We start from the raw sequence: 27838 nt of genomic DNA on the forward strand, positions 1-27838 counted from the left end.
TGGAGTGATGGAAATAACAAATGATGAAAAGAGGCTTATACTTGCAAGACTGACACGAGCAACTGGGTTAGTGAACAGTTTACAATTTTTTTATCTTTTTTATAGAAATAGAAACTTTCATGTACAAACTCCCAATTCGCATATTAAAACTGAAATGTTGTGCTATGAAAGGTCACTCTTAACTGAAGAATGGAATACTATAGCAACAGAAAGAGGAGAGGAGGAGCAACAGTGGCAACAGCAGCAGCTGCTGTTGCAGGATCTGAAACAGGACAGCGTTTAGTCATGTTGATTCACATGAGTTGAGGACTCATTGGTAGTTCAATCCCACATGATGTATTGGGGATAATACCTGTCTATCCATATTTACATGCAGTCTCTGCAGGCTGTTGGACAATACGTGACTGAATCATATGAGTATTACAGATATCCTTTCGTATTCCACTTTCATACTGAGCAAGGGAAAAGGCCATTTATATACATCTGTATGTTCCTTAAGGTCTCCTATTTATTCTCTTTAGCCCTACACAAGATATCTGATGGTTGCAGCAAACTGGTTGCTCAGTCTTCTCCAAAAACAGATGCTCCAAATGCACCAACAGGGTTTAACATAAACTGACATCTTTCTTCCAAGATGTACTACAGAGATCAAAGGTAGGACTGAGCAGTTGGCATCTAATGAGGGTAGCTTTTATGAATGATAGGCAATGATTTAGGTAAAAGCTCACTATAATTCAGTACTTGGGTACAAAGTATGTGCTTGAAGAAGGTGAACAGACTACCATCAGCTTGGGTTGTAGCAGAATTTTAGGAGCAGAAGAATGTTGCATGTTGTCATGACAGAGTCTAAAGGCAGAGAGAGAGAGAGTTAAGACTGGAATCTGTGCTCTGCTCGCATCCTCTTGAGTGACACCATCCTGTAAATAGACACAACTTCTAACATGAGAGAAGGAAAAAAAATTTACAATTCAATGTCAGTAATAAATAGTTACCAACCCCTCCAAATGGGTGGATGCCATACAGTCATTAATTTCACAGGTCTGGTGGCTCACACTGTCTGCAAAAGAACACCAGACACTTGCTCGGAAAGGTGCGTTGCCCTGATAGAGGACTTCAAGCTATGGGGGGTGCACCATATAGTGAGAGTGTTTATTTTGGAAATGACATTATTTCATCAGCAATTAACATTCCAGTTTTTGACTTTTTAACTTTTAAATTACAGTTAATAGACTTACATATTATACTGGCTACTTCTAGCAGTACTGATCCAATAAATTTTTAGTTTTGCTCTCTAGCTGTGGTTGTAGATTATCCCTTGAAATTAAAAAGTCTTCTCTCCTGTTGCTGTACCAGTGTTCCGTGACAATTTTTAGCCAAAACTGTCAAAATACATAGTTAACTTGTATAACACAAAACTGCAAACCAAGTGACAGACATGAAATGAATGTCAGCTTCAGTTATCACTCGCAACACTTTGTATAGAAAATATACAATCTCAAAAGCTCACACAGTAAACACTAGAATAATGTCCTAGGCTACCTGGGCAGCAACATAGTGCTGTACCTATTAGTGAGTAGGGGAATTCTCACATTGTAGTTGGCACTTGGTAGTCTACAATCACTAAACAGAGAAGGAAATAGAAGTTTTTGTCTGCAGACATACCACTCAATTGCCAAATTTATCAGGAAACATTCATATTGTACACAATAAACATTAATAAACAAATAGACAATTTAATCTTATGTCTAAATGTGATGTTACGTGTCCTTTTCAGATGGTTTTCGTTCATAAGTACTGGCCAGTTGGAGTTCAAGTAAAACACTGGTGAAAGTTTACTATTGTGTAAGTAAGAACAGAAGAAGACTGACACACTTCATTCAATTTTGACAACAGTATATTTACAACAGAAGAATGCAACTTAAAAAGTTTTTGTGCAATCTGTCATGTTGTACCTTTAGAGGAAGTGCAAAATACCATCGAGGTTATGGAATCTCAGTAATATCTATTCATATGATGCTCAAGTATGCAAGATCTGTTGGATGATGGTGTTTGGTTTGTGGGGTACTCGTCTGCTTGGTTATCAGCATCTGTACAAAGTCTGTTTTTCTACAGTCCAATTTTTACACAATCCAAATTAGCCATGGTCACAGATGATGATGATGATGATGATGATGATGATGATGATGATGATGATGATAACACAAACACCGAGGCCTCGGGCAGAGAAAAATCCCCAACCTGGCTGGGAATCGAACGTGAGACCCCATGATCCAGAGGCAGCTATGCTAGCCGCTAGACCATGATCTGCAGATGCAAGATCTGTTAATTGCACTGTACACACAAGCTTTCAATTCCAGTTACCTCTTTTTGCAAGAGGTCGCAAGCAAAACTGTGCTTGATAGGCAAATTATTATTTTTCAATTTTTTAAAGAATCTGTACTACTAACAAAGTTGAAGTTAAAAGACTATTACACATGAGTTTTCAGCTGAAATCTTCTGCAGGAAGCAACAAAACATACACATTCACACAAGCAAACACAGATCATGCACACGAATGCAGTCATTGACTGCTCCAACCAGAATGCAACTGTGTCACGTTAAATGGGAGCAGCAATTCGGAGTGGGTCAGAAAAAGGGGGGGATAACAGAATAGAGGGGGGGGGGGGGGGGGGGAAGAGGGAGTCAGCATTGCTTGGCAGAGAGTGCAGTTACTAGATGGTGGCAGGATAAGGCTGCCAGATGGAGCGTTGGGAGACTGGTGAGGGGGGGAGGGGGGGGGGGGAGAAGGGAGGGGGCAAAGAGTGCAAAAGGGGTAAAGCCTGGTGGGTGCATTGGCACAGAGCAGCATGCAGTGATGGTGAGGGAATGTGAATTTGGAGGAGATGATAGGACAGAGGGATGGAAACTGTGGGATGGAGAATGTGGAGACAGTTGGTTACTCTTTGAAATCCAGGAGAGTATCTTATTGCCGGCAGTCTGCAGCCTGATATTGAGCTTCTTGCAGCTCCCGCAATAAGCATCTCGTCTGCTTGCATCATAAGGACCTTTTGGCTCAACGCATGTATGTTATGATGCATATCATAATCATACTCACACATATATGACATCAAATATGTGTTTGGGTCCTTCAGATTTAACAGCCGCAGAAGGGATGCACAGTCTGTAGCAACTTATTTTCCTGAATATCAATTGCTTTGAAATAATTTATCCCAAACACGAGGGCTAATAATTCCACCTCCATTGTGCTGTAATTAATGTCTGCTGTATCAAGTTGGTGAGATGTGTAACCAGTGTGTTTCTCTTCTGTACCCTGTTCCTGACTTAGAACACATCCCACAGCAAAGTTGGATGCATCACAAGATAATATGAATGGCTTTTCAAAATATGGGTATATTAGCAGGGGAGAACTTATGGAAACCTCTTTAATCTGCCATGTAGCTATCTCATACTCTGTAGTATATTAAAGATATTCTTCTTTTCCTCTCCCCCCCCCCTCCCCTTCCTCCCCCCCAAATTTAGTCAGAGGTTTAGTCACTGTAGTGTAATCCTCAACAGAGCAATAGTAATTAATAATTTACAATCTACTAAGAAAGCTCTGCAATTCCTTCAGGTTAGTGCAGAAAAATTGTCTACCACTTTGGTAAGTGACAGGTCTGGTGTGGTGTCACCGCCAGACACCACACTTGCTAGGTGGTAGTCTTTAAATCGGCCGCAGTCAGTTAGTATACGTCGGACCCGCGTGTCGCCACTATCAGTGATTGCAGACCGAGCGCCGCCACACAGCAGGTCTAGTCTAGAGAGATTCCCTAGCACTCGTCCCAGTTGTACAGCCGACTTTGCTAGCGATGGTTCACTGTCTATATACGCTCTCATTTGCCGAGATGACAGTTAAGCATAGCCTTCAGCTAGGTCATTTGCTATGACCTAGCAAGGCACCATATTCTTCAAGAATGTATTCTGAACTGATAATATTGTGAATCATGTACCATCAAGAGTGACGTTCATCATTAATGGATTAAACTTAAGTATTGAACTAATTATGTCCGCTTTCTGAATTCTAATTCCTTGTCATGTTCCAGACCTCACGTCAGTATAGTTCTTCCCTCCTCATGCCAGCCTGCGTGAGCTAAAACGCGCGCATTTCGGCCTCCTCTAGTAACACGGTGTTGGCACTTCTGCCAACACAACATCTGGTTTTACCGCAACTGAGCTAATAACATGACCTAAGTACTGATCTGTGATTGAGCAAAAGAACATTTTTCCAACTTCAGACTCAAATGTGCCCCTTGTAATTGTAACAAAACACTTCTTAGCTGTTCAGCGTGTTCTTAGATTGTATGTGAGAGTCAATAATATTGTATAAATAAACCAAACACATAGTTCGTTTCAATCCTGTTAACAAATCTTCAAACTGCTGAAATGTAGTGGGCACATTCTTTAAGCCAAAAGGCATACTAAAGAAAGCAGTTTTCGGTCTGTCTTGGGGCACAATAAGAATCTGATGCTAGCCTGATTTCGTATATAGAGTAGTAAAATATGAGGGTTGACATTTTTGCAGATACAATCATGGTTGGAAAATTTGATGGACAGATGAAAGGCTGAGGTGGGAACTTAATGTGTGGAAATTGAAGAACATGTAAATGCTGTGCCTCACATACGTATTACAGTAGTGTACAGGATGTTAATGGTTTCATGGTGCAAAATGATTATAGCACAGCACACATTCAGTTGACTGGATTTAAAGGTCATAAAAGTAGTGTCCTGCAACAACCACCACATGCTGCCAATAAGGGGGAGGTGCTGAATACCATCTGCGTCTACATTTCTGCAGCATGTCTGAATTGGGTCATATGTTGTCCTACAGCATTTTCAGTGTCCTCTCATGTTGCAGTCCGCCTGACAGGTAATGGTTCATATATCAGTCATTTAAGATAAGCCACAAGGTGAAAGGTCAGGAGAGTATGACAGGTGCTCCAATTCTTCCCATCGACAGCATCACAGTTGACGCTGCACACACTCTTGCTTTCTGTGGTTTTGAATTGTCATGCGGTGTTACTGCACTGTCCATAAGATCTGGATGTTTCTCCTGAATGCCTCATCATACCTGTTACACCAAAAAGTTCCTGTAGTACTTTGCGCTCACTGTTCTGCCACGTGGAACAAAGTGACACACAATGACTCTCCTGGCATCAAGTGTTGTGATCACCATCAATTTCACATGGCAAGGATTCTGACAGAACTTCTGTCATCTTGATGATTCAACATGTTGTCACTCTTGGACTGATGTTTGAGTTATGGCTAGTATGCCCTGCCCCAACATTCATCAATGGCTATTATTCGTGGCAAGGAATGGTCACCATCCTGTTCCAGCTTGTGAGGTGGTTGGAGGATATTGTGTATTGCATTCACTATTGGACTTATGTCAGTTCATACCCACCACAATGTAAATTTGCACAGTTGAAGCTCTGTCCACAATATCCCATGGATGGTGCCTTTCTCAATACCACTTGCCCTCTCTAACACCATTGGAATCCATCATTTGTCTTCCTCCAGGAGCTGCTCTATGACAGCATGTATCACTTCAGTCATCCCAAGTATGGCTGATCAGTGATTACCACACGTCCTTACTGAAACTGTTTGTACCCACCATACCACTGTATGGTATGGAAAGACATTATTCCCAAGGGCCTTCCACCTAGTCACTGTGACATTCTCTCACATTTCTTCATCAGCAAATGGCTGTCTTGCTCTATGCACACTGCTCAAGGCAGGCTACTTCCATTTTGCATGACACACGCCCTACAACAGATTTTGCAGTGCACTTCGTGCTACTGCCCGCAATCACAGAGCCATCTGTTGTGAATACATAAATATGCCTCCATAGCTTCCGTGCAACAAATACCAGTTTGTGATCCACTCACTAATTAGCAAGGCAAAAAAAGTTGCAATGACTTTCCTGCAAACCTCGTATTTCCAGTTTCGTGACCCATCCAGGATTTCATTTATATGAGCTGTGTTTTTAAGTATAATCTGTAAGTGATAATTTTGTTTTTAAAAGAATTATTTGGAGGAAATTAAATCATTGCCATTTTATGTTTTTATCTCAGACTTGAAGCATTTCTGGCAAGAAAATGGTCAAGTGAAAAACGATTTGGTTTGGAGGGTTGTGAAATCTTGGTACCAGCCATGAAGCAGATTATTGATCACTCAACAGAGTATGGTATAGAATCTGTTGTAATGGGCATGTCTCACAGAGGCCGTCTGAATGTTTTGGCCAATGTTTGTCGGAAGCCACTGGAACAAATTTTTACCCAGTTTGCTGCTCTGGAATCTGAAGATGACGTAAGTAATTATTATTTCATATTTTCTTGGAATTGGATAATGTATTTTAAAGTAGGGCTAGCCAGTCTTTTGTCCACCAATTGTGGTGTAAATCAGTTGTTGCTGTGTTTATACAAGCAGCTCAAATTAATATACCATAAAGTACCAGTAGATGAAATGAAATGTTCGTGTGGCTAGGGCCTCCTGTCAGGTAGACCAGTCGCCAGGTGCAAGTCTTTTTAGCTGATACCACTTCATGACTTGCATATTGATGGGGCTGAAATGATGATGTAGACTATACAACACATTGGAGAAGATCTCAACCAGGCCGGAAATCGAACCTGTACCCCTCGCAAGGCAGTCTGCTGCAGTGATCACTCAGTGTGGAGGCAGACACTACAATAGATGTGTTTTCCTATTGTGTTGTCCCAGTGCTGGAGTCTCACTTGCAGTAGGACTCTCTCTCTCTCTCTCTCTCTCTCTCTCTCTCTCTCTCTCTCTCTCTCTCTCTCTCTCTCTCTCTCTCTGCTCCCACTCCCCCCCCCCCCCCCACTCCCTCTCATGTGTGTGTGTGTGTGTGTGTGTGTGTGTGTGTGTGTGTGTGTGTGTGTGTTTAAGTTTTTGGATAACTTTGATCTTGTTTAACTGTCAGTCTGCCACTCAACACGTCAACAATTTATAGTGATGGTTATCTTTAGTTCTCCCATTGTTTATACTTCAGCCAGGACCTTCTAGCTTTGTAGAAAATAAAGCGAAAGATGAGGCAGGTAATCAAAAAGATTCCTCTGACATTGTGTTGCCATACTGAGACTGTAGACTGTTGTATACATTAATATTCTGGGAAGTGAGGGGAGCGCTATTCATATCTCAAGAAAAAAGCATTAGTAATTTTAGTTTTACAGGGCGCCCCAGAAATATTTTGACAAACTTCAGAGGGTTGGAGAGGGTATTTTGAGGAACAAATCAGACAGGAACCCAGCTGTGGAAGGGTCATTCAATGACGCTATAGTGCATCAAAGTTATAGGCTCCAGTTTTTGCCATTGTGCCACCCGTTCAGCAACAAATGTAACTGTGTATGCTGATGTACCTTAGGCAGATGTCTCGGATTGTGGTTTTTCAGTGATTGCAACTGATTGCCGTGTTGGAGCTGGTTGCTGCTTAGAAAGGCCTTGTCCCCTATATGCAATGATTGTTATCCCAGTTGATAACAGTTTCGGACACAGGTTTCAATCCACAGTTTATTTTGTTACTGGAACCCTCCAAATCTTCAGTGTTTTTTGGTATACAGGAGAAAAATAAACTGCAGATGGAAAGCTGTGTCCAAAACCATCATCCACAAAGGCAACAGAGCATTCCATTCATCAGATACAAGGCCAGGCAATCATTGCATTCAGTTGTGAGCACTGAATAACAAACATTTTGAAATGTTCTGCCTACAGTCCATCACCGAAAATTCACATTTGCTGCTGAAGGGAGGCCTAGTGGCAGGCACCGGTGCCTATAACTAAGACTCTCTATAGTGTTTTTGGATGACTTTTCCAGGCATGGCTTCCCATTTTTAATTTGTTGCTCAAGACACCCTCTAAAATCCCTCAAAGTTCATTTCAACACTTCTGGGACGCTGTGTACACGTGCACGAATGTATACTTGTTTGTGCGCAGGCACATATGGAATGGTGTAGTCAGTTGGGAGTGGGAGGGGTGGGGGAATTATGACAGAAATTTCAAATTAGTTTGAAAGCTAGTGGAATTGTTGTTGTTGTTGTGGTCTTCAGTCCTGAGACTGGTTTGATGCAGCTCTCCATGCTACTCTATCCTGTGCAAGCTTCTTCATCTCACAGTACCTACCGCAGCCTACATCCTTCTGAATCTGCTTAGTGTATTGATCTCTTGGTCTCCCTCTACGATTTTTACCCTCCACGCTGCCCTCCAATGCTAAATTTGTGATCCCTCGATGCCTCAGAACATGTCCTACCAACCGATCCCTTCTTCTAGTCAAGTTGTGCCACAAACTTCTCTTCTCCCCAATCCTATTCAGTGCCTCCTCATTAGTTACGTGATCTACCCACCTTATCTTCAGCATTCTTCTGTAGCACCACATTTCGAAAGCTTCTATTCTCTTCTTGTCCAAACTAGTTATCGTCCATGTTTCACTTCCATACATGGCTACACTCCATACAAATACTTTCAGAAATGACTTCCTGACACCTAAATCTATATTCGATGTTAACAAATTTCTCTTCTTGAGAAATGCTTTCCTTGCCATTGCCAGTCTACATTTTATATCCTCTCTACTTCGACACATCATCGGTTATTTTACTCCCTAAATAGCAAAACTCCTTTACTACTTTAAGTGTCTCATTTCCTAATCTAATTCCCTCAGCATCACCCGACTTAATTCGACTACATTCCATTATCCTCGTTTTGCTTTTGTTGATGTTCATCTTATATCCTCCCTTCAAGACACCATCCATTCCGTTCAACTGCTCTTCCAAGTCCTTTGCTGTCTCTGACAGAATTACAATGTCATCGGCGAACCTCAAAGTTTTTACTTCTTCTCCATGAATTTTAATACCTACTCCGAATTTTTCTTTTGTTTCCTTTACTGCTTGCTCAATATACAGATTGAATAACATCGGGGAGAGGCTACAACCCTGTCTTACTCCTTTCCCAACCACTGCTTCCCTTTCATGCCCCTCGACTCTTATAACTGCCATCTGGTTTCTGTAAAAATTGTAAATAGCCTTTCGCTCCCTGTATTTTACCCCTGCCACCTTCAGAATTTGAAAGAGAGTATTCCAGTCAACCTAGTGGAATTAAATGAGAAATAAGTGTGTGTGTGCATTACTCATTATTCATCTCCCACTTAGTTGCCACCCCTAATTTTTCTGTATGTTTCCGTCCTAAAATTCCCATGTAAAATGTTATGCTTGTGTTGTTTCTGACACAATAAATGTCGCTGGGGCTGTTAAAGATTACATTGGATGATTCCATTAAAACTCAATAAAACTGCAACAGAGTGCATGCTTTTCATTACAGGGAAGCTTGGCTTATAAAATGGCAAGTTATGAGAGTTATGTTGGAGGTCAGCAAGTTATTTAGCTTATGTTTTGCGAATGACCAGATTGTACTAACATAAGATGGAGAAGATCTTAACTATATGACTAGAAAGCTTAACACTGGAATGGTGGAAGGAGTTACAGTGGCCCCTGTCATACTTTCTTCTTCAATGTCACATCCAGTTTTCTTTACTTCATTCACGAAATTCTATGGCTTTCCCTAATTTTATCTCCTCTGTACAATGATGTATTGCAATTTACAAAATATAAATATTTTCTTGGACATTTCATTTGATGTACCTAGAATGTGGAAGAGGTTAGTTTGACACAAATGTAATTTCTCTTCTGAAAATATGTAAATGTGAAATGACAACTATCAGGTATCATGCAGAGTTGTTGCTGCTCATTGGTGCATCTCGGCATGTGTGCTTTCCAATCTGCCGCAGTTTACTTCATGTCATTCAGATAAAATACTCTGAAGAGCTTTTCAAGTATGTCTCCCATTTCTTAAAGAATTTTGACACTGAATTGGAAATTGTCTTCACTGGTTAAGATAAGGATTTCATACCAGATGCAAGTGAGGTTGGAGATGAAGACATTGTGAATGGGGAAGGATTAATGGAGGAGGATTTAGATTATCCTCACCTCAACCATCACAGCATACCCAGTTGAATTCCTTTAAAAATATGGTGACTAGGGATGGAACTGAGTGGGAGATCACCAATTTTTCATCTTGTCAAAGGAGATTGACTGTGGATTTTCTAAAGATGAGAGAGGCCCCACTGCTTATGCTTCACAAGAAGTAGACGACTCTTTCATCACTGTTTTCTGTCTTGTTGTTGTTGTTATTGTTGTTGTTGTTGTTGTTGTTGTTGTTGGCATAATGCTATGTCTTGTTAACAAAGACATGTAATAAATGCTCAAAAAGTACTACAAACAATGACTGGACAGTATGACTTGAGGAACTGGAAAAATTGATAGCCCTGATATCGGCTTGGGATGTCATTTGTACAAAAGGTATGTCTGTGAGTGATCTTCAGTCGCATCCTTAGGGCCCTACTTTCATCAAGGACATTGTACCAAGGGACAGATTTCAGGTGCTCCTCAGATTTCTTCATTTCCATGAAAAATCAACACAGGTTGAAAGCCTGTTGGCCAACAAATTTGCTCTTGTATCTGAAATGTGGGGAAAATTAATTAAAAACTGTATTCATTCTTACTGCAGAGGATAAAAATAATCATTGGCAAGCAGCTGTTACTGAGCAAAACAAGACACAGGTTCTTTCAATTCAGGCCTAACACACCTGACAATGATATCAAATTCTGGATTGTTGCCTATGTCCCAACAGAATATACTATATGTAATGCTTTGCCATATCTCAGGAAAGAGGACATGCATAGAGAGAAGCAGTCACTCAGTGAGTAAGTCATTCTAAGTCTCCTGGAACCATTTCCAAATCAAGGAAGAAACATGATGACAAACATTTTTTTTCATGTGCCTTCATCTTGCTAAGCAGCTCAAGGAAAAGAAAACTTAACAACAATGTAGGAAAAGACAGATTGCTACTTAGCATGTTGTCTTTATTGTAAGTAGCAATCTATATTTTCCTACATTGTTGATATTCCTAACTGGAGTTTCCATTGTTTAAAAGAAAACTTAAGATAGATAATATTATAAAACTTCATTACTTGATGCACTTAACAAGAACTGTCATGAAAGTAAGAAAGGCAAATGCTGAAGTACGCTGCCCAACATTCTGTGACAGACTGGCAACATAGACTGTACCATGTCTGTATACCATGAAAATAAAAATAAAAATGTCATTCTTCTGAGTCCGTTGCCTCCTGAAGCAGAAACCTGGCACCTTACCATTATAAAATGCAACAAAGTATGGGATGGATGTAGTTGATTAAATGGCATCTAAATATGCTACAAAGGATACACATAAGAAATGGCCAGTGTGTGTCTTCTACAATATTTTGGACATGGTGCCAATAAATTGGGCAGAAAACAGCCTGATGATGTCAACATTGACCTCTCTGACGTGTGTCAATTCTTCTTTAAAGGCTATGGAGCTCAATGTCAGATTGGGACAACCATCTTGCTTCAAACCTGAGCCTCCATCCATTGTGGGCTCCCCTCTCTGTCAGAAAGTCGGGATTAAAGTACTACCCCCCTGATAGATAGCTCCCATTTTACAGTGGAACATGAATGGATTCAGTATGCACATGGAGGAACTGAAACTCCTAATGCAGCAACATTCTCTGTGCTTGTGTTTGCAGGAAACACATTTCAAAGCATCTGATGCCCCTGCACCTTATATCGCAAACATGACCTGACTGGGGAAAGAGCCAAAAGAGGGGTTGCTGTGTTTGTCAATAATGGGCACCACTTCTCTGCTTTTCCCCTGGATACCAACCTGCAAGCAGTTGTGGTTGAAATTGCTGCATGTCAGCAGCTTACAGTGTGTTCTCTGTATTTACCTCCACTGGATACAGTAGACTCTGAGGCTCTCACAGGTCTTATCGCGCAACACCCCCAACCATTTCTCCTCCTGGGAGACTTCAATCCCCACCATGTCCTGTGGGCCTCAACGCCTACTTGCCGTCGAGGTTGAGTTTTGGAGAGCCTCCTGACATCTTGAGAGCTGTGCCTCCTAAATGCTGGTACTCCAACTCATTTCTGTGCTGCTACTGGGGCATTCTCAGCCATCAACCTATCTCTCTGCTCTCCAGCCCTTGCCGACTCTGTTCACTGGGTGGTCATTGACAACCTTCATTCCAGTGGCCACTTCCCGATCCACCTTCAGCTATTCAATGGTGTGTTGCTGGAACAGAAGCCACCAACGTGTATGATTCGCAGGGCTAACTCGACACTGGTTGGCCAGTTGCCATGTTTGAACTCTGTGACAGTGTCCAGAAATCGATGGATCACATCACGCAAGTGATCTATCCATGCCAATGTTTTTCGGTCCTCTTCAGAGGCGACCTGTCCCTTGGTGGACAGAAGAGTGCCATTTAGCCATCCGTGCGGCTCTTTGATGGTTTAAATGCTGCCCAACAGTGGACAATTTCCCATCCTTCCGAATCACGAGAGCCAAGGCTCACTGTGTCATTAAAGAGAGCAAAAAGTGGTCATGGCATGAGTTCCTGAACTCCATCAATCATTCCACTTGTTTCTGAAAAGTATGGGAAGCCATCCGGAGGATTTTCAGTAAACACAGCAGATAGCTGCAGTGTTGAACCACGGGTGCCTCCAAACAACACTTAGAAACATTGCGCAGATGCTGGCCGAGCATTTTGCACAAACTGCTGCCAATGCAAGCCAGGATCCAGCATTTTGTCGCTACCATGCGACTCTCGAGAGGGAAAAGTTGGACTTTAGGTTGAACAGTTCTGAGGCCTACAACTCCCCTTTCTCCATGTGGGAGCTCGAATCAGCACTGACTGAGACTTCTGACATTGCACCCGGTCACAACCACATCTGGCACTGCGTGCTTCAACATCTGCCTGCGGTGTGAAAGGAAATCCTCCTCAAATGTTTTTGTCTAATATGGCAGACAGATGTCTTGCCCAGCTCGTGGAGGGAGGCAATTCTAATCCATCTCTTCAAACCAGGAAAGGACTGCTCATGTCCCAGTAGTTATCAATCGCCTTAATGAGCTTTGTAGGAAAGACCCTGGAAAGAATGGTTAACTGTCATCTGGTCTGGCTTTTAGAGACCAGGCAACTCCTTAGCCGCTCTCAGTGTGGATTTCAAAAATTTCGGTCCATGGTCGACAACCTGATCCTCCTAGAAGCAGCTATTCAGCAGGCTTTCCTCCGTCAGCATCACTGTATCGGCATATTTTTTGATATCAGTAAGGTGTACGATGCTGCTTGGAAACACTGTATTCTCACACAACGCATCAATGGGAATTTCTTGGCCACCTCCCCATTTTCATTCAGTCTTTTCTGTCTCAGCAGTTTCTTCAGACCCGAGTTGGTTACACACTGTCTGATCGATTTGAGCAGGAGAATGGTGTCCCCCAGGGCAGTGTTTTAAGTGTTAGCCTCTTTGCCATAGCCATCAACAGTATAACATGTACAGTAAGGAGTCCAGTACAGTGCTCCTTATTTGTGGATGGTTGTCATGGTTGCCACACCTGCGAGACTTGAAAGCCAGAACCCTGAAGGCACTGAACATCTTCAAGTGCCTCAGCCACAGGTCCTGGGGAGCAGACAGGGAGCATCTCCCCCAGTTTTATTGGGCTTTTATGTGTTTGCAGCTGGACTACAGGTGCAAGGTGTATCAGTCAGAGAGGCCCTCTTATTTGCGGGTCCTTGATGACACTGTCCACCATGCAGGGATTCAACTGGCCATGGGTGCTTATCAGACCAGTCCTATACCCAGCCTCTGTGCTGAGACCTGGGAACTGGCACTTATCATCCAGTGGCAGCTGCTCCTGGTGCACCAGGTGTGTAAGTTTCTTGCAGCTCCCACCTCACCCGCTCACCATGTTGTTGCTCATCCACCTCTGGACCGTCTTTTTTCCCACAGTCCCCAAGCCCATGATGCCATTTGGGATCCGTGTGCAGCATGTGCTGGAGTCCCTTGGTGTGGAGCCCATATGGCCCCAAATCCAGGGTTTTAACTGCCTGCCACCCTGGTTACTGGAGAGGCCCAGAGTGATTTTAGATTTGGTGCGGTACAAGAGAGATTGCATTCCTGCTTTTTTTTTAATGCAAATTTTTTTGCCATTTTTATCTCAGCACCATGACTATGTAGCTGTTTTTACAGATGGGTTTAAACAGGGGGATTCTATTGTGCCCTTCACTCTTTGAAACATTTGTATCCAGTGGATAAAATAGCCCAGACCATCCAGGATGCCCTCCTACAACCACAATGACTGCGGAAGTAGGTGGCTTTCTGTTGGTTTCCAGGGCACATTGGCATTGCTGGGAACAAAATGGCAGATCTCACAGCCAAGGAGGTGTGACTCAGTCTGCAAGTATTTCAGTGTGCCATCCCCCTGCATGCACTCACCTCACTGTTAAGCTCACGAGTCGTGTTGGTGGGAAGATGAGTGGCTGGAAATGACTGACAATAAGCTCCATTTAGTCAAGCTCACAAAACGTGTGTTGTTCTTCCTTCCAGCCACGTGGATGGGACGAGGTTCTCCTCACTCCGCTTCGGATAGGCCACAGTCCTATGACGCATGGCTTCCCGCTCCGGCAAGAGGACCCTCCAATGTGTCGTACTTGTGGCATGGAGGTCACAATGCACCACATTTTATTGGATTGCATTTTATTTTCTGACCAGCGTGCCATGGCTGACTTGCTGGCAGATCTGCCATCTCTTTTAGGAAATACTCAAACCAATGTGGTTAAAGTTTTTAGATTCTGTGACTTGTCCAATGTTTCTACCAAGATTTTAGGGGGGGAGGGTCTTAATGTGTTCACAGGGTAACTGGCTCGCCCATATTTTATGTAAGTGGCCAGCCAGTGACAATTTCCTTTGGCATCCTTGATGCTCCTCTCTCATTTTCCTTATGTTTGATTTTCTTATACATCATTTTTCATCTTTTCCCACTTTCTTTGCATGTATGCTTCCATTTTACTAAATTTGTCCACATTCGTTTGTTTTAATGTGTGTCAGGGTGCTGATGACCTCGACGTTGAGTGCCCGTAAGCCCCGACACACACACACACCCACCCACCCACACACCCACCCACACACCCACCCACACACCCACCCACACACCCACCCACACACCCACCCACACACCCACCCACCCACACACCCACCCACACACCCACCCACACACCCACACACCCACCCACACACCCACCCACACACCCACCCACACACCCACCCACACACCCACCCACACACACACACACCCACACACACACCCACACACACACACACCCACACACACACACACACACACACACACACACACACCAATAAATGCGTGGGTCATCTACAAAATAGCAATGAACAAGAACATGGAAAAGAAGTGATTCATATTTCAGCAGGTGAATGAACTCAAAGGAACAAAAGAACAGACAGAACGAAAGGCCATGGGACTAAAATCGTCTGTGAAGTGAAAGAAGTGCCAAATTGGCCTCTGTGAAGGCAACAAGATTAGCGACAACTGAATAAAGTGTCACAAAGCCGTGCACATAAAACAGAAATCACCTGTGGTGTGTGTAGCAGATTCCAGTGACTTGAGTAAAAAACAACAAATTTGTGTGTAAAACACATGTGAGTATAATATGGACTGTATATACTAAATATGCCTAGAATCTTACACAGATAGTTAATAATTACTGTTCAAGAAGCTTGTTAGCATGAGCAATATTAATAAGTAAGATTTGTTGAAATAAGTAAGTAATATATACATTAGCATGTAACATAATTATTATAGCGAGTGCTATACTTATAACACAGAAAACACCATATACTTTCACTATGTAATATTTTTATTGGCACAAGATAAATCAAAACACAAAGAAATAGTTTTTGACAATCACGGTAACAGTCATGACGAATGTCTCACACCAACTAGTCAACAACCAAAGTAAGTAAAATGAAGTACAAAAAAGCAAAGATATTAATATTTTCTGGCAGTTACGACACAGAGGCCCCCCCCCCCCCCCCATGCCCCAAGAAGCGCGGCACACATAGGAGCAGTGATGGGGAGTAAGTGGTAAAGGGATGGTAAACATTTAAGGCATGACGTAATCTTGAAGACTGAGACGTGGCCGTACAGTGTGGTCAGCACGGGTGATATCAATAGGGGTAGGAGGATTCGGGGAAGATGAAGGAGAAGGGAGGGTTACTCTTATAAATAAAACATTATTGGAGTCTACATAGGCTGAAATGACATTTTGTGAAGTACCAGGAGCCACATTGAAGCACTGTAATAGCTTAATGTCTTTCTGGTCAGATGGCACAAAATTGTTTTGAATTTCAAATAAAAAAAGAAGTGTCCACAAGTTGTATTTTTATAGAGTCAACATCATAGTCACTCAAGTTCACTTGAAACACTAGTTCATTACTGCTGGCACTCGGAGGTGTGAAGTATAGAAGAGGGAGGCCTTGACTTACAGAGAGTGTTTGATTAGCTTGTGGAGAAGGTAGAGGACAGGCCTCTGAAGGTTCCTGCAAAATAAATTCATTATCATGTATGTCGGTGTCATTAAGGATCCATGATGGCTTCAAGCGCTCATTGGACATGACAGATGGTTTGTTCTTAAAGAGGATCGTATAAGTATTTTCAGAGTGTGACAGGACCTGGTATGGGCCAGTGTAGGGTGGAGCAAGGGGTGGACGCACAGCGTCTTCTCTAAGCATCACATAGTTACAAGAACTGAGGTGTGGTTGAATGAAAACCGAAGCATGCAATCGAGGTTGCGGAAAACTTAACTTGGTGATATGCTGTCGAACCTGTCATACCAACTTGGGAAGTTGATCCTCGGGAAGTAGAGGAGGATCATCAAGAAAATCCACTGGAAGTGCAAGGTTTTCTCTATATACCATCTCAGCAACTGATGCTTTAAGGTCTTCTTTGAAAACTGTCCTCAAACCTAAAAGGACCCAGGGGAGTGCCTCAGTCCAAGAGGAAGAATGACACATGAGAGTGACCTTCAGGGTACGGTGCCATCATTCTATTAGGCCATTAGATTGTGGGTGATAGGCTGTAGTTCTGAATCTGTTGATACCACACAGTTGACAGAGGTGATTAAACAGATTAGATTCACACTCTGTCTCCCCTGGTCTGTGGTAAGTGAAGTAGGACAACTAAAACGAGAAAGCCAATGGTGGACAAAAGCGTGAGCTACAGTGTCGGCTGTAATGTTCGTGATGGGGATAACCTCGGCCCAACGTGTGACATGATCTATCATGATCAGTAAGTAATGGAAGTTGTTAGATATCGGTAACAGACCAACGATGTCCAAATTTGCCTAATGGGGGCTTAGTATGTTTGTGTATTTTGGCGCTCTGGCAAGGTATGCATGCTCTTGCCCACCGATTACAATCTCTTTTTTACATTTAGCCAAACGTATCTCTGTGTAATGAGGCACGTAGTCGCGCGAATGCTCGGGTGAGCAAGATTGTGCATTGTGTCAAAAACATCTTTCTTAAGTGCTTTAGGGACTATAGGACGAGGATGACCTGTTTTAATGTCACAATACAAAGAGCAATCATCATTAGGGAAGGGAAGTAGAGCAATTTGTAATGAAGTATCAGAGTCAGAAAGAAGGTGCTGTATCTCTGGGTCGGATAGCTGGAGCTAGTGTAAGCGGTGAGGATCAATAGCTGTCTTCAGGGAGGACAGGTGTGACAGGTAGTCTCCTGCAACATTGTCATTACCCCTGATATATTGAAAGTCTGAAACATATTGTAATACCAAATCCATATGGCGAAACATTCTGGGTAGTACATCTAATGCTAGTTTGTGGAGAGCCTCGACAAGGGGCTTGTGATCTGTGTAAACTGTCACAAGTCGGGCTTCAGTATCTGTACGAAAGTACTTTACGGCCTCACAAATGGCGTAAAGTTCACAATCAAATGCAGACCATTTCCTTTGCCTTTCGGTGAGTTTTTTTGAAAAGAAACCCAGGGGTGTAGTACCTGTTGGTAGGGTCTGTTGCAAAACTGTGCCAATGGCATTATCGCTACCATCTGTGGTTATTGTCAGGGAGGCGTCAGGGTGAGGGTGAGACAGGGTAATAGCGTTCACCAAGGCGTACCTAAGCGAGTCGAAGGCTTGCTGCATGGTCTAATCCCATTCTATGTGTCTGTCACCTGTGGTATTCTTTCCCTTTAAGGCCTCAGTGAGAGGGGCTTGAAGAGATGCCACATGTGGAATGCGGAGTCTAAAAAAATTTACCATTCTGAGGTATCTACGTAACTCTTTATAGGTTTGAGGGAGGGGAAGATCAAGTATTTGTTGTACTCTATCTGAGGTGGGACGAATGCCCTCATTGACCAAATGTTCCAGGAAAATAACCTCTGGCTTCTCCAGTTGAGATTTGTCATGCTTAATCTCAACTCCGTGTCGTGCCAATCTATCAAAAACCTGTTGGAAGTGTTGTTTGTGTTCCTCGGCAGTTGTGGAGAAAATAATGATGTCATCTAGGTAGGCATAGCAAAAATTAAGGCCATGTAGAATGGTGTCAATCAATCTTTGCCAGGTCTGGGCGACATTCTTCAATCCATCAGGCATAAACAAGTATTCATATGGTCCAAATGGGGTGATGATAGCAGTTTTGGGGATATCTTTTGGGTGCATCGGAATCTGATGGTATGCCTTTTTGCAGTCTAACACAGAGAACAAATTGGCACCGAACATGGATTGTGAAATATCGTGGAGGTGTGGGACAGTGTAGTTACCAAGTATTGTTCTGGCATTCAAACGCCTATAGTCTCCACAGAGTCAAAAGGAATTGTCCTTTTTGGGAACGACATGTATTGGGGAAGACCACGCACTGTCCGAGGGGCAGATTATACCCCAGCGTAAAAGTTCATTAATACATTCTTTGGCAGCGGTAAGTTTTTTTGCATTGAGGCGTCGGGGGTGAGAACGGACAGGCGGTCCCTCAGTTGTGTTAAGCCTGTGACAGACGCACGTAGTAATGGCCTTGATTTTGTGAACAGGTGTGGCCGAAATACGTGGAGGGACGCAGGAAGGAGCGATGTTATCATGGGTGCACGGTAAATATGAAAGGGAACTAACCTGAAATACGTTATCATTGAACGGTAGTTCAGTGAAAGCTGCACTGTTGTCAGCGGAGCTGCGCTGTGCGACAGCCGGCGGGGTTCCATTGACTATGGTGTTACTGCATGAAGGAATTGTTGCGCGTGCATGCGCAGCATCATCTGGAACACCTGTTGCCTCTGTGTTTTGATGAAAGTCGGATGGTGAAGCGCAGGGTGGGGGGTTGCTGGGCGGGTTGCCGTCTTTGACGTCCGGGTCGTGGCAGGCGCTGCTGTGGCTGCGTATAAACAGCGGTGCGGTATGCAGGTCCCGTGTAGTTTCGTGCGTGTTATTACTTTTAATCTTGACCTCCTCTCTAAACCCGCGCAATTCATCAGTCAGGACATCACAACATTGAAGTAGCTTTGCATTGTCTTCGGACAGTTGGTCGATTTCAAGGCGTTGCATAACTAAGTTCACTAAGGCAGCTTTGACCTCCTCAGATAGAATAGAAACTGTCTCTTTGTCTTGTTGACAGGACGTATTCGAGCTGCATTCTGTCAGCGTGGATGGGGAAAATCTCGCTGAAAATATTTGTTTAAAATCCACTGAGCAGGGGGCAGGTGTAATTAAGTCCAAAGAAAAGTTATGAGCAGTTCAGAAGTCTAATCCTAATACTGGCTCATCGATTTCTACTACCGAAAATGTCCATTCATAATTATGTGTATCATCGAAGTAAATGCGAAGTTGCGTTATACCATAAACCTTTAATGAGGAGTTGTTGGGTGCTCTGATTTGGTGAGGTGAATGCGTGATTGTAGAAGTGACCATTGAACATGGAATGACGCTCACATTGGCACCAGTGCCCACTAAAAACCATTTCTGAGAAGCTAATCCTGGATATACAAACGTCTGAGAGAATAATTCGGAAGTACTAGCCTGTGATCTGTTAGGCTACTTGACGTCACAGTGCGGACCGGTGCGCGTATAGCTGCTCGCCGTGTGTGTTTGGGCGCATTGCACAGGGTGAGCAGCAATTCCTGGCTGTATTACCGTAAATGGAGTGATACCAGCAGAGAGGATTAACTTGCTGTTCCTGTGTTGTTACCGGGTGAAGGATGTCACTTGAAGCTGTGGTATGGGATGGTGAAGGACGGTGTGGAATCTGGTGCTCAGCCAGTGTACTCTGTCTGTTGTTTTGGAAAGATCGGCCTCTGCCACGTGGAGGTGGTGTAATATCGAGGGGGGCACACATAGATAACCTTCTTTTGTTGATTATCTTATATGCGGCGTCGGCCAGCAATAATTTCGCTTGTAGACGTTCATGATCGTGTGATAGGAGTTGTAGTTGGATAGTTTGTGGCAGCTTTGCAACCCAGAAAGAAAGTAAAGCTTCATCTGGCATAGTTTTGCTATTGAAGACTGCTCTGATACATTGCCACAGTTGTGAAGGAGTCAAGTCTTTGAGATGTACATCTTGCAGTATGTATAAAACAGACTATTGCGTAGTCCTAGCTAGATGTTCACAGATCTGTTGTTTTGCCAGTGCGTAACGATTTGCGGGGACCGCCAACAGCACTAAGTCCTGTACCCACTCAGCATGGTCCTCTAGGGCATTAATAAGTGCAATAAATTTAGCACTGTCTGAATCAATGTTTAGGGCAGTGAATATAGTCTCTGCCAAAATAAACCACGCATGCGGATTGTCCATTGTGAACCTTGGTAGTTAAGAAATTTTCTCACTCTTGTGTTATAGATGTAACAGATTTGATAGCACAGCAGACAGGAGTGGCAGAGTGTTTATGAAGCTGTCACTTGCAGCGCTCGCGGCTGCTGGTTTAAACACGGCTGGCGCGGGAGGTGTGGCAGGAGCAACCGGGGCTGCAGAAACAGTCGGGGTGGGACGACTGCCCAACCAGTAATTGTTGTCACTGAAATCTGTACCCATCTGTTTTTGTAGTGAGTATTGTAGTGGGTGGGGAGAGAATGTGTCCAAAACTGATTTATCAGCAATATATAGGGAGCTCCAAGTGATCTGTGGGCTCAAAAAGTCTGTGAGGTTCATAGTGTTGGGGCACTGTTGCACACTACATGTCACAGAAGGTTGTACATACAACGCACTGTGAGTCACAAATTTAGGCACAGCACTCATGATTGGTTTGTTATAGATGAACGTAGAAAAAGATTTCATAGCAGGTGACATCACTGACGATGTTGAAAGAGTCCACAACGGCATTGTTGATGACGTAGAAAACTCCACGGCATTGTACTTACCTTCCAATTTTATCCCAGTTGTTGGTGGCGTTGTGCGTAGGAAACCGTGGAAAGGCAGTGTAGAGGCACCATTAGTATCATGTTGTAGTCCGACAGGAGTGGAAGGTGAGCGATGTGGAGATGTCGAAGTAAACTGCCACATTGTCGAATCGGATGTATGTTGCGTGCCAGAGGTCACCAGTATGGTGATTGTTATTCTTATAACACAGAAAACACCATTTACTTTCACTATGTAATATTTTTACTGGCACAAGATAAATCAAAACACAAAGGAATAGTTTTCGACAATCACGGTAACAGTCATGACGAATGTCTCACACCAACTAGTCAACAACCAAAGTAAGTAAAACAAAGTACAAAAAAGCAAAGATATTAATATTTTCTGGCAGTTCTGCCACATTATTATTATAACTCACCAAAGATTACAGATTAACGTACACTAAAGTAAATTAACTTGGTCAAGATGAATAGGAAACTATTTTACACTGTCTCAAAATGACCCCTTTCTGCAGTTTCAGGAATGTCAGAAACTCTGCCAGTTTAGTGTTAAAGAGGAATTCAGTAAGTCTGACAGGAAGATGAACATGAAGTAATATGAGTACTTGGCCATTGGAAAGGCAAAATACCTTGAGATATTATTTAATAAACAGAGCACAAGTAATGATGAAAGCACTAGCACGATTAATAAAGGACAAACTGTACAAACACAACAAATTATGTTCTATAGAATGGGAAGATAAGAACAACAACAAAGAGTAGAATGTATAAGGCTATAATTCAGATCATAGTTTTGTATGGAACACAAGCCTGATACATTAGCAAAATAGAAATCAGAATGAACTGCTGGCCACTGAGATTGATTACTAAAGGGGAAGTTCAAGCTGTATTAGGATGGTTAGGGTAAAAATATGACTTAATCCATCAGAGGACGAAAATGGATAGATATATCTGTAACAACATGCAGGAAAACAGCCAGTTTTATTTGCACATGTAAATAGGATAAAGGAAGACAGGGTACCAAATAGAATACTATGTTGGATACCACCCTATCACTAGAAAAGGGGTCACCATCAATCCAAAATTGCCAGATGAAGGGGAGGAGACAGCGAAAAGAAAAAATATGAATATTGACAAAAATCAAGACAGATGGTGATGGCGATTGGGGCAGAGAAGTGGCACCAGCCATAGGGGTGTGCGGTAGAGTGTTAACAATTATGATGTGCTACGCAATGGTCTTTAGCTCCAGCACCTTAGAAACTGGACACTTTATACAGAGGTGATGAAAATAGGCTGCTGAGTAGGTTGCCAAACTGAAAGGTACAAAACAATGACTTCTTAACATTGTACAATCTTCCATTGTTGAGGTGTTTTTAGCTTGGCTACCATTGTTCTGCACATCAAACAATGGAAAGTCCAGGATAGAATAATGACAATATTATGAAAAGGATAGATTGCTACTTTTAGGACATCATAACAAAAGACTGCTATACATTTAAGCTTTCAGTCAAAAGGCCTTCTGAAGTAGAAGCGCGTGCATGCACATGCGCGCACACACACACACACACACACACACACACACACACACACAGAGAGAGAGAGAGAGAGAGAGAGAGAGAGAGAGAGAGAGATGACCACCACTGCCTCTGGCTGCTGAGGCCAGTCTGCAGATTTTAACTGCACATGCTAGTGGCAGGGGTAAGGAGGAGGCTGAGGTAGGGAGGGGGAGGGATAGCATGGTAGGGGTGGAGGGAGGTTTAGTGCTGCTTGTGGGAGCATGTACGGATGTAGTGAGAACGGAGCAGGGCTGCTGGTCATAGTCAGGAGGTATTGTTGGGTGGGTGGGGGATTGGAGAAGAGGGGAAAAATGGGTGGTTTGGTGGAATAAGCAGCTGTGTAGTGTTGGAAAAGGAACAGGGAAGGGGATATCTTCTTTTCTGTCCCTCTCCACCACTAAATAGCTGTAAATTATTATGTCTATTCCTTTATTACATCATTTTAATTGTCATATCAGTTTCTTCACTTGCTCTCATTTTTTCTTTATATCATTATTTTTCCAATCAGAATTTAATTATATTTATCCCTTAAAATATTTAAATATTTGAAAATTCCACATTAGCCTGAAAAACAAAATATGAAATGAAATGATCTGTTTTTATTGACTGTGCAATGGTGTCAAAAATGTGTATTTTCTGACCAAATGTGCATTTTTGTAGATGGTAATCATCATACAAACATAACTTAAATGCCTACTTCACTATGAAAAAAATAATGCAAATGAAGATTTAAATGAAAGAAAGGATTATAAGTGAAATGAAGTCGAGCAAAATGAGGAAGGAGTAGAAATAATGAATGCAATAACATGGACGGAAAAATGAGATGATAAAATAAGAGATTAAATTGAAATTAATTTATAAAATTAATTAAAACCACTGTCAACAATAGATGACAGACACTCATACACACACTTATGCAAATGCAACTCACACACACACGACTGCAGTCTTGGGCAACTAAAAGCACGCAACATGATTGAGTGTGGTTTCAGTTGCCTGAGATTGGTGTTGTGTGTGTGAGTTGCATTTGTGTGAGCATATCTGTATCTGTCGTCTATTGTTGATGGAGGCCTTAATGGCCAAAAGCTTTAATTGGAAAGTCTTCTTATTGTACCTATCTGTGACTCAGCATCTCTGCTGTATGGTGAGTAGCAACTTTCCTGTTCATAATATTGTTACATTACATCCCGGTTTTTCCATTTTTTGATTAATTAAAATCACATGAACAAAGATTTCAAGTGGGAAGAAAGACAGGAAGAAAAATAAGAGGAAATGAAGAATTTGCTATGATGGTTAAAACGATAACAAAGGAATAGAAATAAATTAACCTTTAAACCAATTAAATTAATACCAATAATCAAAGTAAATTTGATAAAGATTTAAAAATTAAAAAAAAGAAAATTCATGCACCCAACAATATTCAAACCCCTGACCTTCTGCATGTGAAGTTCTTACGCTGTCCAGTAAATCACGCAACCAATCCATACAATATTACTATTTCAACACTATTGTTGCACAAAATTCAGTTTTTTTCTGTTGATTACTTACAAGCAAGAGCCCACCAGGGTGAATGTCTGCAGGTTATGATACCTGGTATCTTAATCTACATCACCATATAGATGATTACAGAAAGTCAACCCTACCACTGGGGACCTCACCTTGTTAGTCTGACAGCTGATAATATTGAGCAGTCTTCTTTCAATGAACCCTTCTGCCACTAAATGCCTCCTGTCTAGTGAGTAGCAATCTGTCCATTTCATATTATTATATTTCATGTGAGATTCCCATTGTTTGCTACAAAGGATGCTTTTTCTTTTGATGTTCAGACTCTGTTTTGTTTCCTTTTTCCCCTCTTGATACTTCACAGCAACTCTGGTGTGCACCCCCCCCCCTTCCCCCCAAATGCTTCCCTACTGTCGCTACCCCCCCCCCCCCCCTTACTGTCACTGCCCCCCCCCCCCTCCCCCATCCAGTGCTCAATTTTACTGGCAAATTTAATATTAGTTGATTTGCAGTTTATTTATCTTGTACAGTAAACCATTTTAAGTAACTTTTTTTTTGTTTTTTTTTTTGTTTTTTTTTTTTGTTTTTAAGACTGGTTGTTAGTGTTACCTCTCACCTGTTGTTGATATTTGCCCTGAAATGCAATTTACATGTCAAGCTTGGTATCCAGCAGAAAATGTAGAATTAATCTGTAGTACTAATTAAGCATATATAATTACTTTGAGTAGCTTTTTTGAAATTCTGCTTGTTGCCTTTCATTTATGGCAAAAGCGGACTAATTTAGTACATGGTACATAGCTCATGCAGTGAGACTGCTTCTTATTTTAGGGGTCAGGTGATGTCAAATATCATTTGGGTACTTACATTGAACGTTTGAACCGTGTGACTAACAAAAATATGCGACTAGCTGTGGTAGCCAATCCATCCCATCTTGAGGCTGTGGATCCTGTTGTTCAGGGGAAGACTCGTGCTGAACAGTTCTACCGTGGTGATGGAGAAGGAAAGAAGGTAAGACAACTTTTGATTGCTGAAGTATTATGGAATGTTATTTCATGTCTATTCTCTTTGGTTTTGAAGATACTCGGATGTTGATTTAGATAATGTTGTTTTTTATTTTGTCACTTTTTAAATAGTTGTAGGGTTCATCACTGTTATCTTTTGCTGCAGATAACTGTATATCTTTTAATTAAAAAAATAAATGAGAAAATATGTGTTACATTCCTGTAATAGGTTATGTCCATACTGTTACATGGCGATGCTGCATTCTGTGGTCAAGGCATAGTGTATGAGACTTTCCACTTGTCTGATTTGCCTGATTACACAACACATGGTACCATTCATATTGTACTCAACAATCAGATTGGTTTCACCACTGACCCAAGGCATTCACGCTCATCCCCATACTGCACTGGTTTGTATTCTGTTACTTTTGGTTATGTGTATGCACTAGTGGTGTGTATGAAGCGTACTAAGTGTAACTGTTAAATTACGTTACAGATGTTGCCAAAGTGGTGAATGCACCTATCTTCCATGTCAACTCAGATGACCCTGAAGCTGTCATACATGTGTCTAAAATTGCTGCAGAGTGGAGAGCAACATTCCACAAAGATGTTGTTATTGATATTGTAAGTTGTGTGAATCATCTGTCGTATTTCTAAAAAAAAATTGAAAAATCCATATTTGCTGATATGTTTGCAGTAAACAAGAAGTTGCATTTAATTGATTTGTGTATGGTGATGATACAGATGAACATAGTCACCTTTCTCCTTAGGAAATAAAGTGCATTCCACTGCAACAAATTTGATACAAATGTGAAATTTTCATTACATGTTAATAAAGTTTCAGCAGTAGCAGCAAAAGTTCATTGTATGCATCTGTACAATTGATTTAATAGATACAACTTTTTCTTGTCTCCCCTCCCCCCCCCCCCCCTCTCCACCACTCCAACTTACTTCTGTTCCTTAACATTATAGCCAAGTACATTGGTGGTAGAGGAATATAACTTTAGAGCTCACATTAGTACTGATGCTTTACTTGATAAAGTGTGAAGATCTCTCTCTTCATACATTTATATATGTCACAACATTTGAGATTTAATTGGGACTCAAATTTTGATAAGTATAAACATTCAATGTTGGTTGCTTTTGCAGTTGCTTTGTACATTAATTGTTAATTGAACTTAATGTTTGAAGTAACAACTCATGCAGATAGCTACATGCACTAAAGCACAGTGTCCACGATTTGGGGAGGCAGCCCCTCCCCAGACTGAACCTATTTCACAGATTAACAATGAAGGCTGGTAAGCCAGGCAGTCTGGATGTGGTTTCTAGGCAGTTTGTCAAACATAACTAGGTAAATACTGAGCTTGTACCCATGCCCTGTCAGACACCATGCAAACACTTAGAAGACATTCCCACATTTTAGCAAGAAATGTACTCTAGATGCAGGCAGTTGGAGTGTAATTTTCCATCCCCTGGAAGTGGTGGTGCCAGGAATGGTGTCTGGCCACACACTGTCACTAACATTACCATAGTCCATAAAACAACATTGATCCCATAGACGGACAGGAAAAGGCGAAGAAGAAGAAGAAGAAGAAGAAGAAGAAGAAGAAGAATGTTTGAACTTCTAACACTAATTTCTGAACAGTTGTAATCAGTTCACTATATGTAGGGTATTTGTTGTTGTTGTTGTTGTTGTTGTTGTTGTTTTTCTCTGTCTGAAGATGGGTAGAATACAGCCCTGCACACTAACTGAAACTTTTCTGTCCTTACCTTGTGAAGTTTCTCTGTTTATCACTGCGAACTGAAAACCCAAGTCACACCACTTCAATCCAGCCAATGAGAGGTCATCAAGAGCATTGCTGATCACTGGTTGCCACATGTCCTTGCTGAAACATTTGTACCCACCATTCCACTGCATGGTATGGGAAGGCATTATTCCCAAGGTCTTCCACCAATTCACTGTGACATTCTCTCGCATTTCTCCCTCAGTGAAAGGCTATTTTGCTGTATGAACATTGCTCAACCCAAGTTACTTCCATCTCACACAACACTCGCCACACATCTGATTTCACAATGCTCTCTGTGCTACTGTCGCAATCACAGTGCCATCTGTTGTTGTGAATACATAATATGCCTGCATAACGCCCATGCAACAAATACCAGTTTGCAATCCACTAACATATCAGCAAGAACAAAAAAAAGTTGCGATGGCTTGTGCCCCAACCCGCATATTTGCAGTTCTGTGACATATCCTGGGTTTCACCTATACGAGGCAGCGGGTATGTGTCGGATATTGTGACTTCATTCACCATTCACATATCAATGTGTAAGCAGCAGGATTTTTCACCATTAAGACTTCTTGGCCACAATTGCTATAGGCGAAGCCCATAGATTTGAGAAAGGTTAAATAATTCCACTATTGAGCTGTTGCTGAATAC

At 42.0% G+C, this 27838-nt stretch overlaps 1 protein-coding gene across 1 annotated transcript in view; it reads left to right on the forward strand.

Annotated features, from left to right (window-relative positions):
• LOC126101048 (2-oxoglutarate dehydrogenase complex component E1-like) overlaps positions 1-27838 on the forward strand; it is a 218218-nt gene that overhangs the window by 101670 nt on the left and 88710 nt on the right. The window contains exons 5-9 of the mRNA XM_049911711.1: positions 1-66; positions 6108-6342; positions 25228-25407; positions 25630-25810; positions 25897-26024. The exon at positions 1-66 is cut by the window's left edge and continues 190 nt beyond it. Coding sequence (XP_049767668.1) covers positions 1-66; positions 6108-6342; positions 25228-25407; positions 25630-25810; positions 25897-26024 — 790 coding nt within the window. The remainder of the gene's footprint in view (positions 67-6107; positions 6343-25227; positions 25408-25629; positions 25811-25896; positions 26025-27838) is intronic.

This window comes from Schistocerca cancellata, chromosome 9, assembly GCF_023864275.1.
Source record: "Schistocerca cancellata isolate TAMUIC-IGC-003103 chromosome 9, iqSchCanc2.1, whole genome shotgun sequence".
Lineage (NCBI taxonomy): Eukaryota > Metazoa > Arthropoda > Insecta > Orthoptera > Acrididae > Schistocerca > Schistocerca cancellata.